Source organism: Mastomys coucha, unplaced genomic scaffold (genome assembly GCF_008632895.1).
Source record: "Mastomys coucha isolate ucsf_1 unplaced genomic scaffold, UCSF_Mcou_1 pScaffold1, whole genome shotgun sequence".
NCBI classification, from domain to species: Eukaryota; Metazoa; Chordata; class Mammalia; order Rodentia; family Muridae; genus Mastomys; species Mastomys coucha.
In genome coordinates, this window is record NW_022196891.1 from 69,786,764 (window position 1) to 69,799,571 (window position 12,808).

The following is a 12,808-nucleotide window of genomic DNA, read 5'->3' on the forward strand; positions in this document are numbered from 1 at the left end:
GGAGAGGGAGAGGGAGAGGGGGAGGGAGAGGGAGAAACAACAAAGAACCCACAAAGCTGTGAAATGAAACATCTACAAAAAAGCCCAGAACAAGGTTGGGTGTATGGTAGACACTCACCTTTATTCTGGCATTCAGGTAAATAAAAGATTATCTAAAGAGTCAGTATAAAATTGTACATGTGACTCAGTAGGAGCCAATCCCACGAACACAGGGGCGCGGAGTAGCTGGAGGTCTAGTTCTAAAATTGCCTTCAGCAACAGTCAAGGAACATGAAGCTGGAGAGATAGCTCAGTAGTTCAGAGCATTTGCTGCGCTTGCAGACAACCTGGACTTGGTTCCCAGAACCTACATGGTGGCTCACAGCTGTCTCTAACTGCGGTTTGAGGGATCACCTCTTCTGACCTCCGCGGGCTCCTAAATTTATGTGAGACATGTATGCAGACACAGGCACACATACACACACACACACACACACACACACTGAAATCTACTTAAAAAAGAATCTAAGAGGCAAGTCCTTAGGTGGATTAGGCCAGTATTATGGGAGGAGACTCTAGAAAGAGTCACAATGTAAAACACCCTACAGACAACCTTTGAACTGGTTGACAGGTTCTCGGAACCTTTATGAAAATAATAAAAGGACTGAAAGATAATGAAAAGATTTTATATTTTTGATAAGGTGGGGGGTGTAGGCGGCCACAGTGCCATTTAATTCTATTCCATACACATATCTAGCTAGAAAAGATTAAATGTAATAAATGTTCCCTATGTGTCTAGAGATGGAGCAAGTTAGCATCAAACCAGAAGAAAACTGATAAGGGCGAATATCCTGTATCTTAGGACAGACTGTTCCCTCATAGACCTTGCATGTATCATCAGAGAGAGATCGGGCTCCCTAGAAGCATGGGAACACAAAGAGAGGGGTTTGTGCTATTTCCAATCAAGGACCATAGCAATGACAGCTGGGGGGCAAGGCTAAAGTTGTACTTATGTTCCTAATTTGTAAATTGGTCTAGGGTGAAGGTTAAAGGGGAAACTGGTCTAAGGCAAATGCTATTACTCAGCAACTTGTAACAAAACTTACTTAGTTTGGTCGGCATGGTAGAACACTTCTTTAACTTCGGCCCTCAGGAGCCGGATTTCAAGGCCAGCCTGGTCTACATAGTGAGTTCCAAGACAGCCAGAGCTACATAGCCAGACCGGATATGTTTCAACAAACAAAACAAAATCCGTTAGCCTGATCTAGCTAGCTGTACCTCTTGGCTACATTGAATTTTGTTTGTCTCCTACTAAACTCCTTTTCTCCCAGTTAGACCCTGTTTCTCAGCTGGAGCAGCTTCACCCACTCTTGCCTAACCTGCTTGTCAGCAGCATATACTTAGCTGTTGAAAAAGCTGCTTCAGAAAGATAAACCTGAGCAAATTTTCCTCCTAAAACACAACAACCAAAATACAGCGTTTTTTTAAAAAGAGGAATCTTGCTAATTTGCATTTTTCTGTACATTCAATAATTATATGTTTTATATATTGTGTACAAATCAAATGATATAATTTATTTCTGGTTGTGTTCTTCTTGTTAAGATGGTTTTTTTTTTTTTTTTTTTTTTTTTTTTTTTTTTTTGGAGACAGGGTTTATCTGTGTAGCCCTGGCTGTCTTGGAACTCACTCTATAGACCAGGCTGGCCTTGAATTCAGAAATCCACCTGCCTCTGCCGCCCAAGTGCTGAGATTAAAGGTGTGTAATTTCTATGGACTTTATAGATTTTAGTGTGTGACATTGTGAGTCAGAAAAAAAAATGTTCAGAGTACTTGACACTCCAGTTAGATGCATATATTCGGCAGAAAGCACCTATCTTTAGACAATAAGATACTTATTCTTAAGCATTAACCATGATTTGCAAGTAGATCTGGGGTATGTTTGGGTTTCCTTAAGGGGAAAGGACAAAGGAGAGAGGGACACACATGCGGGCTCAGCAGTGCCTTCCTTCCATTCTAGGGACAAAGCCAGTGTTTGGGGGACACCTCTGATACTTCTCCTTTCACCAACACAGCAAGCTTGGCAGGGACGGATAAAGTTCCCCCATTCTGTGCTATCTCTGACACGTAAACCAGTTTCTCCACCATTTCAAACCATTGTCAACAACTAAGGATGCTTACAGAGTAATAGACTCTGTGCTAAGCATTTTATATTTATGTCATTAAGTCCATAAGCAGTCAATGGGTAGCAGTTTTTGTATTAACAGTATGCAAATTTGGAAATGTCGGCTTTGACTTTTTTTTTTTTTGCCACAAGATCAGTAAGTGCCTGAGTGATGGAGAATCCAACCTGGATATACTGTCTTCCTACTCCAAAACCTTTAGAAAACACAAGGTTTTAAAAGCCGTGTGTCTCCACCTCCTTTTTTTGAGTCTGGGCTGCATATGATTCAGTACTCACCTTCTACGCAGTTGGTGGAGAAGAAGATGATATTCCGTGTCTCCAGAGGGTTCTCATGGGTGCAATCAGGGGAGCGAGACTGGGGTTCTGACTCCCCGGTCAAGGAGGAATTGTCTACCTGGAATGGGAAGGAGAGGTTAGAGGGCAGTCGTAGGATGAAGGATGGGTTCATGTTCGAAGGCAGCACCACCTTATCTGTCAGAACGATCATGTCCTTAACATGCAGAGACAAGCGACTGTCCTCCCAGAACCTCCTCTTCTTTCCCCCAAACCACCCTCATCACTGTCTCAAGGTTCTGAATAATAAGTTTGGATTAAGACTAAGCCCGGGGGTGGGGGGTGGGGGGCTGGAGAGATGGCTCAGAGTACTGACTGCTCATCAGAAGGTCCTGAGTTCGAATCCCAGCAACCACATGGTGGCTTACAACCACCCGTAATGAAATCTGACACTCTGTTCTGATGTGTATGAACACAGCTACAGTGTACTTACATATAATAATAAATAAATCTTTAGGCTGGAGCAAGCAGGGGTCCTGAATTCAAGTTCACAGCAACCACAGTATACTCTTTTGTTTGTTTGTTTGTTTTTTTGAGACAGGATTTCTCTGTGTAGCTCTGGCTGTCCTAGAATTTACTCTGTAGACCAGGCTGGCCTTGAACTCAGAAACCTGTCTGTCTCTGCCTCCCAAGTGCTGGGACTAAAGATGTGCGCCACCACCACCCGGCCACTACAGTGTACTCTTATACATAAATAAATAAATAAGTAAATCTTTTTTTTCCAGTTCTTTTTTTTTTTAATTTTATTATTTTTTAAATTAGATATTTCCTTTACATGTAAATTTCTCCTTTCCCAGTTTCCACTCCAAAAAACAAACAAACAAACAAACAAAAACAACAAGAACAAACCCCTGTTGCCTACCCCTCCCCATGCCTGCCACCCCACCCTCTCCCACTTATTGGCCCTGGCATTCCCCTACACTGGGGCACAGAACCTTCACAGAGCCGAGTAAATCTTTAAAAAAAAATTAAATCTTGAAGAAAAAAAAAAAGTCTAAGCCCAGGTCTTCACCATGCCGTAGAACCATACATTGCTGTAGGCTCCCTCCTATAGCTTTCCGCAGCTCCTCACCTTACAGCCTTGCGCAGCGATAACCCTGATATCAGCGGGGACTTGGTCTCCACCCTTCACTTCTACTAGGTCTCCCAAAACCACATCTCGTACATTGATTTGCATTTTCTCTCCATCTCGAATCACCAGAGCTTGCTGTAGGAAGATAATGTAGGGTTGTTATTACAGCTTCTTGCACTTCCTGTCCTGCTCCGACCCTCCCCCACTTCCATCTCCGTCCTTCTGTGTTAGCTCTACTGTTGCTGTCTGCAGAACCTTTGCAATGGGACTTTGTTGGCCTTTGCATCGAGATGTGGGATCTAGCTCTTTGTCCCTAAATGTAGAATTGACCATTGTCGTCTAATTTTTAGTTTTGACCCAGAAGATGTTAGCAAATATGGAAAGAATAAAGGCTTAAAAAAATTATTTCATGTACAGAGGCAGAGACCCACAGCCAAACATTAAGTGGAGCTTGGAGAATTTCCTGATGAAGAGGGGGAGGAAGGGTTGGTTGGAGGAGACAGAGAAGTCAAGGACACCACAAGAAAACCCACAGAATCAACTAACCTGGGCCCATAGGGACCAGAATCGACAACCAGGAAGCCTGTGGGAGTCTGACCTAGGCCTTCCACACGTTATAGTTGTAGTCTTCCTGTGGGGCTCCTCACAGTGGGAGCAGGGGCTGTCTCGGACTCTGTTGCCTGCCCTTGGGACCTTCTCCCTTGAGTGGTTGCCTCATCTAACCTCACTGGAGAAGACACACCTAGTCTTACAGCACCTTGGTGTGCCGAGTCTGTTTGATACCCAAGGGGTATCAAAAGTCATGTTTGGGTGGTCTATTAGGCAATCAGTGCCACCTGATGAACCCCAAGATCCTAGTCAAAACTCTGACTTAAAGAAAGGTTTAGATTAGAGAAGAAAACCCTAGGCTAAAAGGGTAGAATGTGAAAATATTGTTGCATGATTTGGGAGACTTGGTTTTTTTTTTTTTAAAGCTTCTAGGCCTGTATTTAGGAACTCCAATCTGCTGTCATACTATTTCCAGATACCTTTAAAAACATTCAATTTGAAAATAAAATTTAAATTTCAGAAAAGTTTCAGTAATAGAAGTAGTGGCAAGCACACCTATAAAACTTTCACCTGCCTTCACCCACTACCTTTCCCCCTCAGTTGCTTCAACCTTTCTTGTCTCTAAGTTATATGCATCATGATAACTTATCCTAAACACTTCTGTGTACATTTTCAAAGAGTTATGTAATCTTCATTCTCTTAAGAAAAGATTTGTGGCTGGAGAGATGGCTCAGTGGTTAAGAGTACTGATTGCTCTTCCAGAGGTCCTGAGTTCAAATCCCAGCAACCACATGGTGGCTCACAACCACCTGTCAGGGTATCTGACACCATCTTCTGGTGCGTCTGTAGTGTACTCATATACATAAAATAAATAATTCTTTGCTGGGAAATGTTGGCGCATGCCTTTAATCCCAGCACTTGGGAGGCAGAGGCAGGTGGATTTCTGAGTTCAAGGCCAGCCTGGTCTACAAAGTGAGTTCCAAGACAGCCAGGACTATACAGAGAAACCCTGTTTTGAAAAACCAAAAAAAAAAAAAAGATTTATTTTATGTATAAACAAACATATCCGGACTGGAGAGATGGCTCAGTGGTTAAGAGCACTGACTGCTCTTCCAGAGGTGCTGAGTTCAATTCCCAGCATCCACATGGAGGCTCAAAATCATGTCTAATGGGGATCTGATGCCCTTTCCTAGTGTGTCTGAAGACAGCTATAGTGTACTCATATACATACAATAAATAAATCTTAAAAAAAAAAAAAGCCGGGTGGTGGTGGTGCACACCTTTAATCCCAGCACTTGAGAGGCAGAGGCAGGCGGATTTCTGAGTTTGAGGCCAGCCTGGTCTACAGAGTGAGTTCCAGGACAGCCAGGGCTATACAGAGAAACCCCATCTCGAAAAACCAAAAAAACCAAAACCAAAACCAAAAACATATCTATACATACATATATATGCATGTACACACATATGTGTACATATGTATGCACATATGTGTATACATATATGTATGTGCATATATACATATGTATGTATGCATATAGATATGCACCATGTTCATGCCTGGTGCCTGTGAGGCCAGAAGAGAAAGAAGGTGAGAATCCTTTGAAACTGGGGTTTCAGGTGGTTGTAAGCCACCATTAGGGTGTGGGAACGGAACCCAGGTCCTCTGCTAGAAGAGTCTTAGGGTTTCTATTGCTCGGATAAACACCACAATCAAAATCAATTTGGGAAGGAAAGGATTCATGTCACTTAAACATTCCCCATCACAGTCCATTATCCAAGGAACTCAAGGCAGGAACCTGGCGGCAGGAGCTGATGCAGAGGCCATGGAGGGGTGCTGCTTACAGGCTTGTTCTCCATGGGCTTGCTCAGCCACTTTCTTATAGCACTCAGGACTACCAGCTGAGGGGTGGCACTATCCACAGTGATTCAGAGCCTCACATGTCAATCATCAGTCAAGGAAATGTATCACAGGCTTGCCCCCATGCCGATCTGGTGGGGACATTTTCTTAACTGAATCCCTTCTTCCCAAATGACTCTAGAGTGTTGGATTGGCAGAAAATTAGCCCACATAAGCAGCAAGTGCTGTTAAGTGAGAATCCATCTCTTGGTCCCTGGATTATCCTTTTCTATGACAACACAGTTATGAGTTTCAAGTTGTTTGATTTGATGCAATACTCACATTTACTTTGTACATTTCAGCTTTTGGCACTCTTTAAGGCATCATTTAACATCTCCCAACATAGCATCAGGCCCAGGACTTACATCTTTACCAGAATACTCATATTGCCGTATCTTTTTAGCTTTTTAAAAACTGGAACATTTCCACAGATTCATTGACTTTAATGTCAGCCTCCCCAGCAGCTTCGTGTTCAGCAGATGTCCTTATTTAAGTTATGGAGGGTCATTCTTCATTTGGTTGTCACTTTCAAACTAGACAATTGGTGGCTATTACCATCAGAGCTTTGTTTACATTTCTCCTGGTAATTTCCAGGCTCCCTCATCAGCAGCCTCATTCAGCGCACCCACTGTGTGCGACAGTCTCCAGCGGAACGAGCGATTATATAACTGGTCACAAATCTGTAACTTCCTCTCACGAGTGCTTGCCCCACGAGTCCTACCTACCTGAGGCACCATGTTCTTAAAGGACTCCATGATCTTCGAGCTCTTGGCCTCCTGGTAATATGAGAAGCAGCCAGTAATGACGACCACAGCAGATAGTACAATACCCAGGTACAACTGAAGATAGAGAAAGAACGAGTCATTAGCTTTTCTCTCCTCCTGCATCCTCAGGTAGATTGCCAAGGGAACAACTTCCCCTGGCTGGAGGAAGTCATGGGACTGAGGGCTCAGGAGGATCTGGGAAGTATTGGCACACTCGGCTTCCTGGTAATGAAGACCTAAGCTGTTGTGTTGAGTGGTCAGAAAACTCCCAGAGAACGTGAATCTTCTTCTCCCTCTATTGGCAGGAGGTGGACAATGAGCCAGAGAAAGCAAGAGATGAAGAGGTTGGCATTCTGAGTAAGAAAGGGGAGACTGCAAGTGGAGAGATGGTTCAGCGGTTAAGAGCACTGACTGCTCTTCTAGAGGTCCTGAGTTCAATTCCCAGCGACCACATGTTGGATCATAACCATCAATACTGGGATCTGATGCCCTCTTCTGGTGTGTCTGAAGACAGCTACAGTTTGAAGATGAGCTAAAGTGGTTTTTTTTGTTTGTTTGTTTTGGGTTTTTTTGTTTTGTTTTGTTTTGGTTTGGTTTGGTTTTTGGTTTTTCCAGACAGGGTTTCTCTGTGTAGCCCTGGCTGTCCTGGAACTCACTCTGTAGACCAGGCTGGCCTCAAACTCAGAAATCCGCCTGCCTCTGCCTCACAAGTGCTGGGATTAAAGGTATGTGCCACCACCACCGTCTGGCTAAACAGTTCTTATATACATCTTTCAAAAGGAGGGTAGGGCCTGCCAAACACTGTGATGGCCACTTGGCAAGTAGACTGGTAGAATAACACCTCTTAGGAAGCTGAACCAGAAGCCCGCTAGATAGAGTTTGCAGGAGACCAAGATGGACCAAGAGCTTCCCCAGAAACTTCTGAACTACTGGGGTTTCGGGTCAGAAGAGTTTGGGAGTTTGGGGGGAGGGAGCAGACTCACATTATCTTTGTTGGCCTTTTCTTTGTGATAAGTTACATTTATGCTATAGGCCAGGAAGCAGAGAAAGGCACCAGTCCACAGCAGGAGGGAGAAGCCGCCAAACAGTTGTTTACAGAATTTGACCCACTCTGGAGTGGTTGGAGGAGGGGTTAATACATTCGGTCCATTTATAAACAGAATTTCCTGGGCTTCTTCGACGCTAAGACCCTGTGTGGCAAAGAAATAAGGATGGAGAGGCATCTGTAAAAAAGAACCAGTTACAGCAAGAGGACCTACTGGTTAAAGTCTCAGGAGAGGTCTAACCCAAAGCAACCTTGGGGTATCCTTCTGAAGACTCTTTCTGATAAGGTAGGATTTTAGAATTTGTATTGTAGGAGGGGTTTCATTTAGCATGCTTACTTACGTAGAGCTTTTTTTTGTTTGTTTGCTCATCTGTGCTTGGATCGTTTTATCTTGGGGTTTGGTCATGTGATAGGAGCTGAGAATACCATCATTTAGAGGAATGGTCTCCACCCAGAGGGACTCCAAGATGGCGCGTTACGAAGGATGGCCGCAGCAGGGCGTGGCAACCTAAGTCTAATTCTTGGACTCACGTGGTAGAGAGACCTGAATGCCACAAGTTGTCCTCTGACCTCTGTGTGCCTGCTGTGGCACAACCATACCTCCACACATAAATTTAGGTGTGCACTGTTGGAAACCAAAAGCACTCTCTGAGCACTCCCTGGCTTGACCCGCTGCTAACCTGGAGGAGACACCCGGAGCCAAGAGGCTTGGGAACCAAACACCTTCTTCCCCTGAGAAAGTGCTTTATGGCTATCTTCACCCCTGGGAGAGTGTCAAGCAGGCACTAAAGTGTCAAGCAGGCATCTTCCCTTCCTGGGAAGGTGTTAAATCAAGCCGGCTCCTCCTGAGAAGATGTTTACCTTGTCCTGCTGAGAGGTGCCTGGAGCGGAGCCTCACAGAGACAGCACCTCAAGATAAGGCTGCAACGTGTCTCGGGCTCCCTTATCAAACACCCGTCCAGATGTTCCCCCTCCTCCTTTGTTCCAGCCGAATTCCCCTTCACCCCCTCCTCATTTTCTTTCTTCTGTAACATATATAAAGACTTGCTTAGCCTTCCTCTCCTTTGTTCCCGCCCTTTCTTCTTTCAGGCCGGTTCTCCTTGAGACCATACAATAACCAAGATCCCGCGGGTCTGGGATAGTTCACCATCAATCAATCAATTGATTGATTGAGTAAATGAAATTCAAGAATGTTCCTTATTCTTAGAGAGCTCAAGTTGGGAAACATAGAGATGATTATAGTATACTAGGCTAACTGGGGCTACGATCCATGATGCTGGTAACATCCTGGCCTTCACACTTTGACTCTCCAGATTGGAAACTAGGGAAAAATGAAACTAAAGACCCCCAACATACAGATTTTATTCTAGCCTCATGCACGCACTTCTGCGATTTTTCCTTAATGTTTTGTGATAATAGGACCTACCAAAGCCTGTCAGCCATTCCCTTAGCCTGTCTTCAGAAAGACCCAAGGTGCCTTTAATAGTCTCTCAAGAGTCTAAAGCTTTGGATAACAGTGCTAAATCATTGTCTTCTTTACTCATCCTTGAGGATGGATGACTGATTACCAAGTTCAAGGACAGCCTGATCTACATAGTAAGGCCCTGTCTCAAAATATATATATATATATATATATATATATATATATATTATATAAATGTATAAATATATTTACCATTTATATATATATATATAAATGTATAAATGTTATGGTTCAACTCTTAGATAGTCCCCAAATTACCTGACTCTCAGGTGATGATGGTGTGGTAAGGATGTTGTCAGAAGACATTTCAGGGGAGGAAATAGACTACTGGGAAGTAGCCTTGAAAGGTATGTTGGGATTCTTCCCCATCTTCCTATTGGCCATGGAGTAAGCAGCTGTGTTCTATCACATGGCTTCCTTCCTCCTCACGGACAAAGTGTGAACCCTCACGGCTCTGAGTCAGAATGACTCTTTCGTCCTTTACATCGTTTGTCTCTGTCTAAAGTTACTTTTTTTTTTTTTTCTATTGCTGCGAAGAGACACCATGACCAAGGCAACCTACACAACAACGTGTTTCTTGGGGCTCACAGTCCCAGATGGTTAGAGCCGTGACCATCATGACAGGGAGTTTGGCAGCAGGCAGGCTGTAGTTGAGCGCATGCATCCTAGTCCACATGCACAAGGCAGAGTGTCAGAGAGCTTACTGGGGATGGCTGGACTTTTAAAAGTTTAGAGCCCCAGTAACACACCTCCTCCAACAAGGCCACACCCCCTAATTCTTCCCAAGAAGTTCCACCAACTGAGGACAGAGTATTCAAACATAAAGTGATGAGGACCCTTCTTTTTCAAACACCACAGATTCAGATATTTTGTCACACTAATAGAGTTAACTCTTCAAGTTTTCCAAAGATGTCATAATATATCCTACTAGATTGAATACCAAAAGGTATGAGAATTCAGATTTTTCTGTTAGAAAGATAGATATTAAATGCTGGGCATAGTGTCATATACCTGTAATCCTAGCAGAGGCAGGTGGATTTCTATGAGTTCAAGGCTAGCCTGGTCTTCACAGTAGTGGGTTCCAAGCTAATCAGAGCTACATAGTAAGACCTTGTCTCAAGAAAACAGACATATAAAAGAAAGAAAGTTAGGTATTAAAGAGATTTGTAGAATGTAAGATGACACTAATTTTTTGGAAAAGTATAGTCAATTGGTTAAAAAATTTTTACTGCTGGGCAGTGGTGGTGCACGCCTTTAATCCCAGTACTTGGGAAGCAGAGGCAGGTAGATTTCTGAGTTTGAGGCCAGCCTGGTCTACAGAGTGAATTCCAGGACAGTCAGGGCTACACAGAGAAACCCTGTCTCGAAAAAAAAATGTTGCTGTTAGCTTATAATAAACCATCTTTCCTTCTCTCCTTTCTTTCTTTTTTTTTTTCTTTTTTGATTTTTCGAGACAGGGTTTCTCTGTGTAGCCCTGGCTGTCTTGGAACTCACTCTGTAGACCAGCAGGCTGGCCTTGAACTCAGAAATCCACCTGCCTCTGCCTCCCAAGTGCTGGGATTAAAGGTGTGTGACACCACCACCCGGCTCTCCTTTCTTTCATTACTCTGGGGATCAAATTCAGGTTGAAGATGCTCTAACCCTGAGCCACATCCCCAGCAGCTACTCTATTTATAAATGAACTAAGAAATACTTTTAAAATTTGCCAATTCAAATTTTACCATGGCAAATACCAATAATGTTATTTTTACCTAAGCCAAAGCTCTTTGGGGTCCTAAGAGTAGAAACAGGTCTAGAGGGTAAAACAAAAGGCCTATTCCCAACCATCCACACTATCCCAACGTGCTCAGGGAGTGACCATGGCCATTTTTTAATAAGTTGGGTTGTGTGGCGCTTTGTGGGACTGAGGGTACAAAGTTGAATTTGGAGTTAGGGGTCACTTTCAGCATCTGTACTACCCTAGTGGCTTCAAGTCCCCGGGACCTCTGCTTTAAGCGGTTCTTACCGTAGTCAAGTCCACAGAGTACTTAGCGCTCAGCTCATCCAAGGTTAGCTTGTGATCATCCTGAGGGAACAAAAGAGTCATCAAGGTGAGAGGGTGACTTCAGGTCACGTGCAGGGAGGAAGGAGGGGGTGGGAGGGAATAGTCCTGGCAGTGTGCTATGGTTCTCCAGATAGGATGTGGAAGACCTCAGGCACAAGGCTGAAGGGCATTTCAAGGGCATTTTGCTTTGGCCAGCCTCACCATAACCACTTCCTTCTTCAGCTCCTCTAAATCTTTCTTCTTCCTTTTCATTTTCGGCTGTCTATTTGTATTTGAAGCTCTAGTGGTGCGTCTTGGGATCGGATTGGGCTCAGCAGGGGCCACCGACTCCTTTTCTTTTTCAGGCTCCATAATCGTGATCTCTAGATAAGAGCTGGCTCGGCTGGCTCAACTGGTGGGAAGAAAGCAAAGGAGGGTTAAGGGGGTATGGGAGGGAGTCGGGGGAGGGGTTGAGGGGTTGAGGGGTGAGGCCAGTGTGGTGGAAAGAGCACAGGCCAGCCAAGCCGTAGAGAGGGGACTGTAAGCACAGGAAAGGAAAGTTGATGAAGGGTGCCGATCTGAGTGGCAAGGCTAGAAGAGGAAGCGCCAAGCTGAGTGAGTCAAGACTCTGAAAGCGAGGGCGAGGTGGAGGGCAGAGATTGGCACGGAGGGTACCTGGGTACCTAAATGATGAAGTTGCAGGGGCTCAGCAGGTGGGAAGTGCAGTGGGAGCCGAGGTTAGAGTAAGCTTCTGGGCAGGCCTGGTGATTCCAGCCCTGGGTCCTTTGGGTGCTATGGCGACAGCCTAAGCCTGGCATCATAATGGGCTCATGAAAGATCCAACCGAGAACACACAAGCCTCCATCAGGGGAGGATGACTGGAGCAGGTTCGCTCACAGAGAATCTAGATCAAGCAGCAAAGGTAGAAGAACAAAGTCTTGGTACGCATGTAACTTCTGAGGCTAGGGACACTCCAGTGAGATGGCTCAATCAAATCATATCAAGTCGAATCAAATCGGGGGTTGGAGAGATGGCTCAGTGGTTAAGAGCACTGACTGCTCTTCCAGAGGTCCTTGAGTTCAATTCCCAGCAACCACGTGATGGCTCACAACCATCTGTAATGGAATTCGATGTCCTCTTCTGGTGTATGTGAAGAGAGCAACAGTGTACTCACACATGTAAAAACAAACAAACAAAAACAAAAACAAAACTTACCAAAGCAAAAAAAAATCAAATTAAAACAAAACAAAACAGTAGTGTGTGTATGTAGCCTAACTATGTAACCCTCACTGGTTTAGAATTTGCTCTGTGCTAGGGCTGATTCTCTTGGCTCTGCATCTCCCGAGCATCCAGGTTAGCGCTGTGAGCTGACACTTCCAGTTCTACCGAGGCTCAGCTACTGACCAATACTGGATTTACTTTCTTAGTTGTGGAGATAAACTCTGCGTCTGCATCCTGAGTCCTCATCTAACATCTGTGTG

At 44.4% G+C, this 12,808-nt stretch overlaps 1 protein-coding gene across 2 annotated transcripts in view; it reads right to left on the reverse strand.

Annotated features, from left to right (window-relative positions):
• The window catches only part of Atp1a4 (ATPase Na+/K+ transporting subunit alpha 4), a 40,887-nt gene extending 28,741 nt beyond the window's left edge, over positions 1-12,146 (reverse strand). Inside the window, exons 1-7 of one of the 2 annotated variants that reach the window (XM_031389968.1) lie at positions 12,011-12,146; positions 11,550-11,739; positions 11,310-11,369; positions 7,760-7,966; positions 6,738-6,851; positions 3,567-3,701; positions 2,438-2,555 (exon numbers count right to left, since the gene is read on the reverse strand). In XM_031389968.1, the coding sequence (XP_031245828.1) occupies positions 2,438-2,555; positions 3,567-3,701; positions 6,738-6,851; positions 7,760-7,966; positions 11,310-11,369; positions 11,550-11,699 (784 nt within the window). In that variant the 5' untranslated portion in view covers positions 11,700-11,739; positions 12,011-12,146. Of the gene's footprint in view, positions 1-2,437; positions 2,556-3,566; positions 3,702-6,737; positions 6,852-7,759; positions 7,967-11,309; positions 11,370-11,549; positions 11,740-12,002 lie in introns of both variants that reach the window. The other variant, XM_031389974.1, reaches the window with a different exon arrangement.
• Between the last annotated feature and the right edge of the window lie 662 nt (positions 12,147-12,808).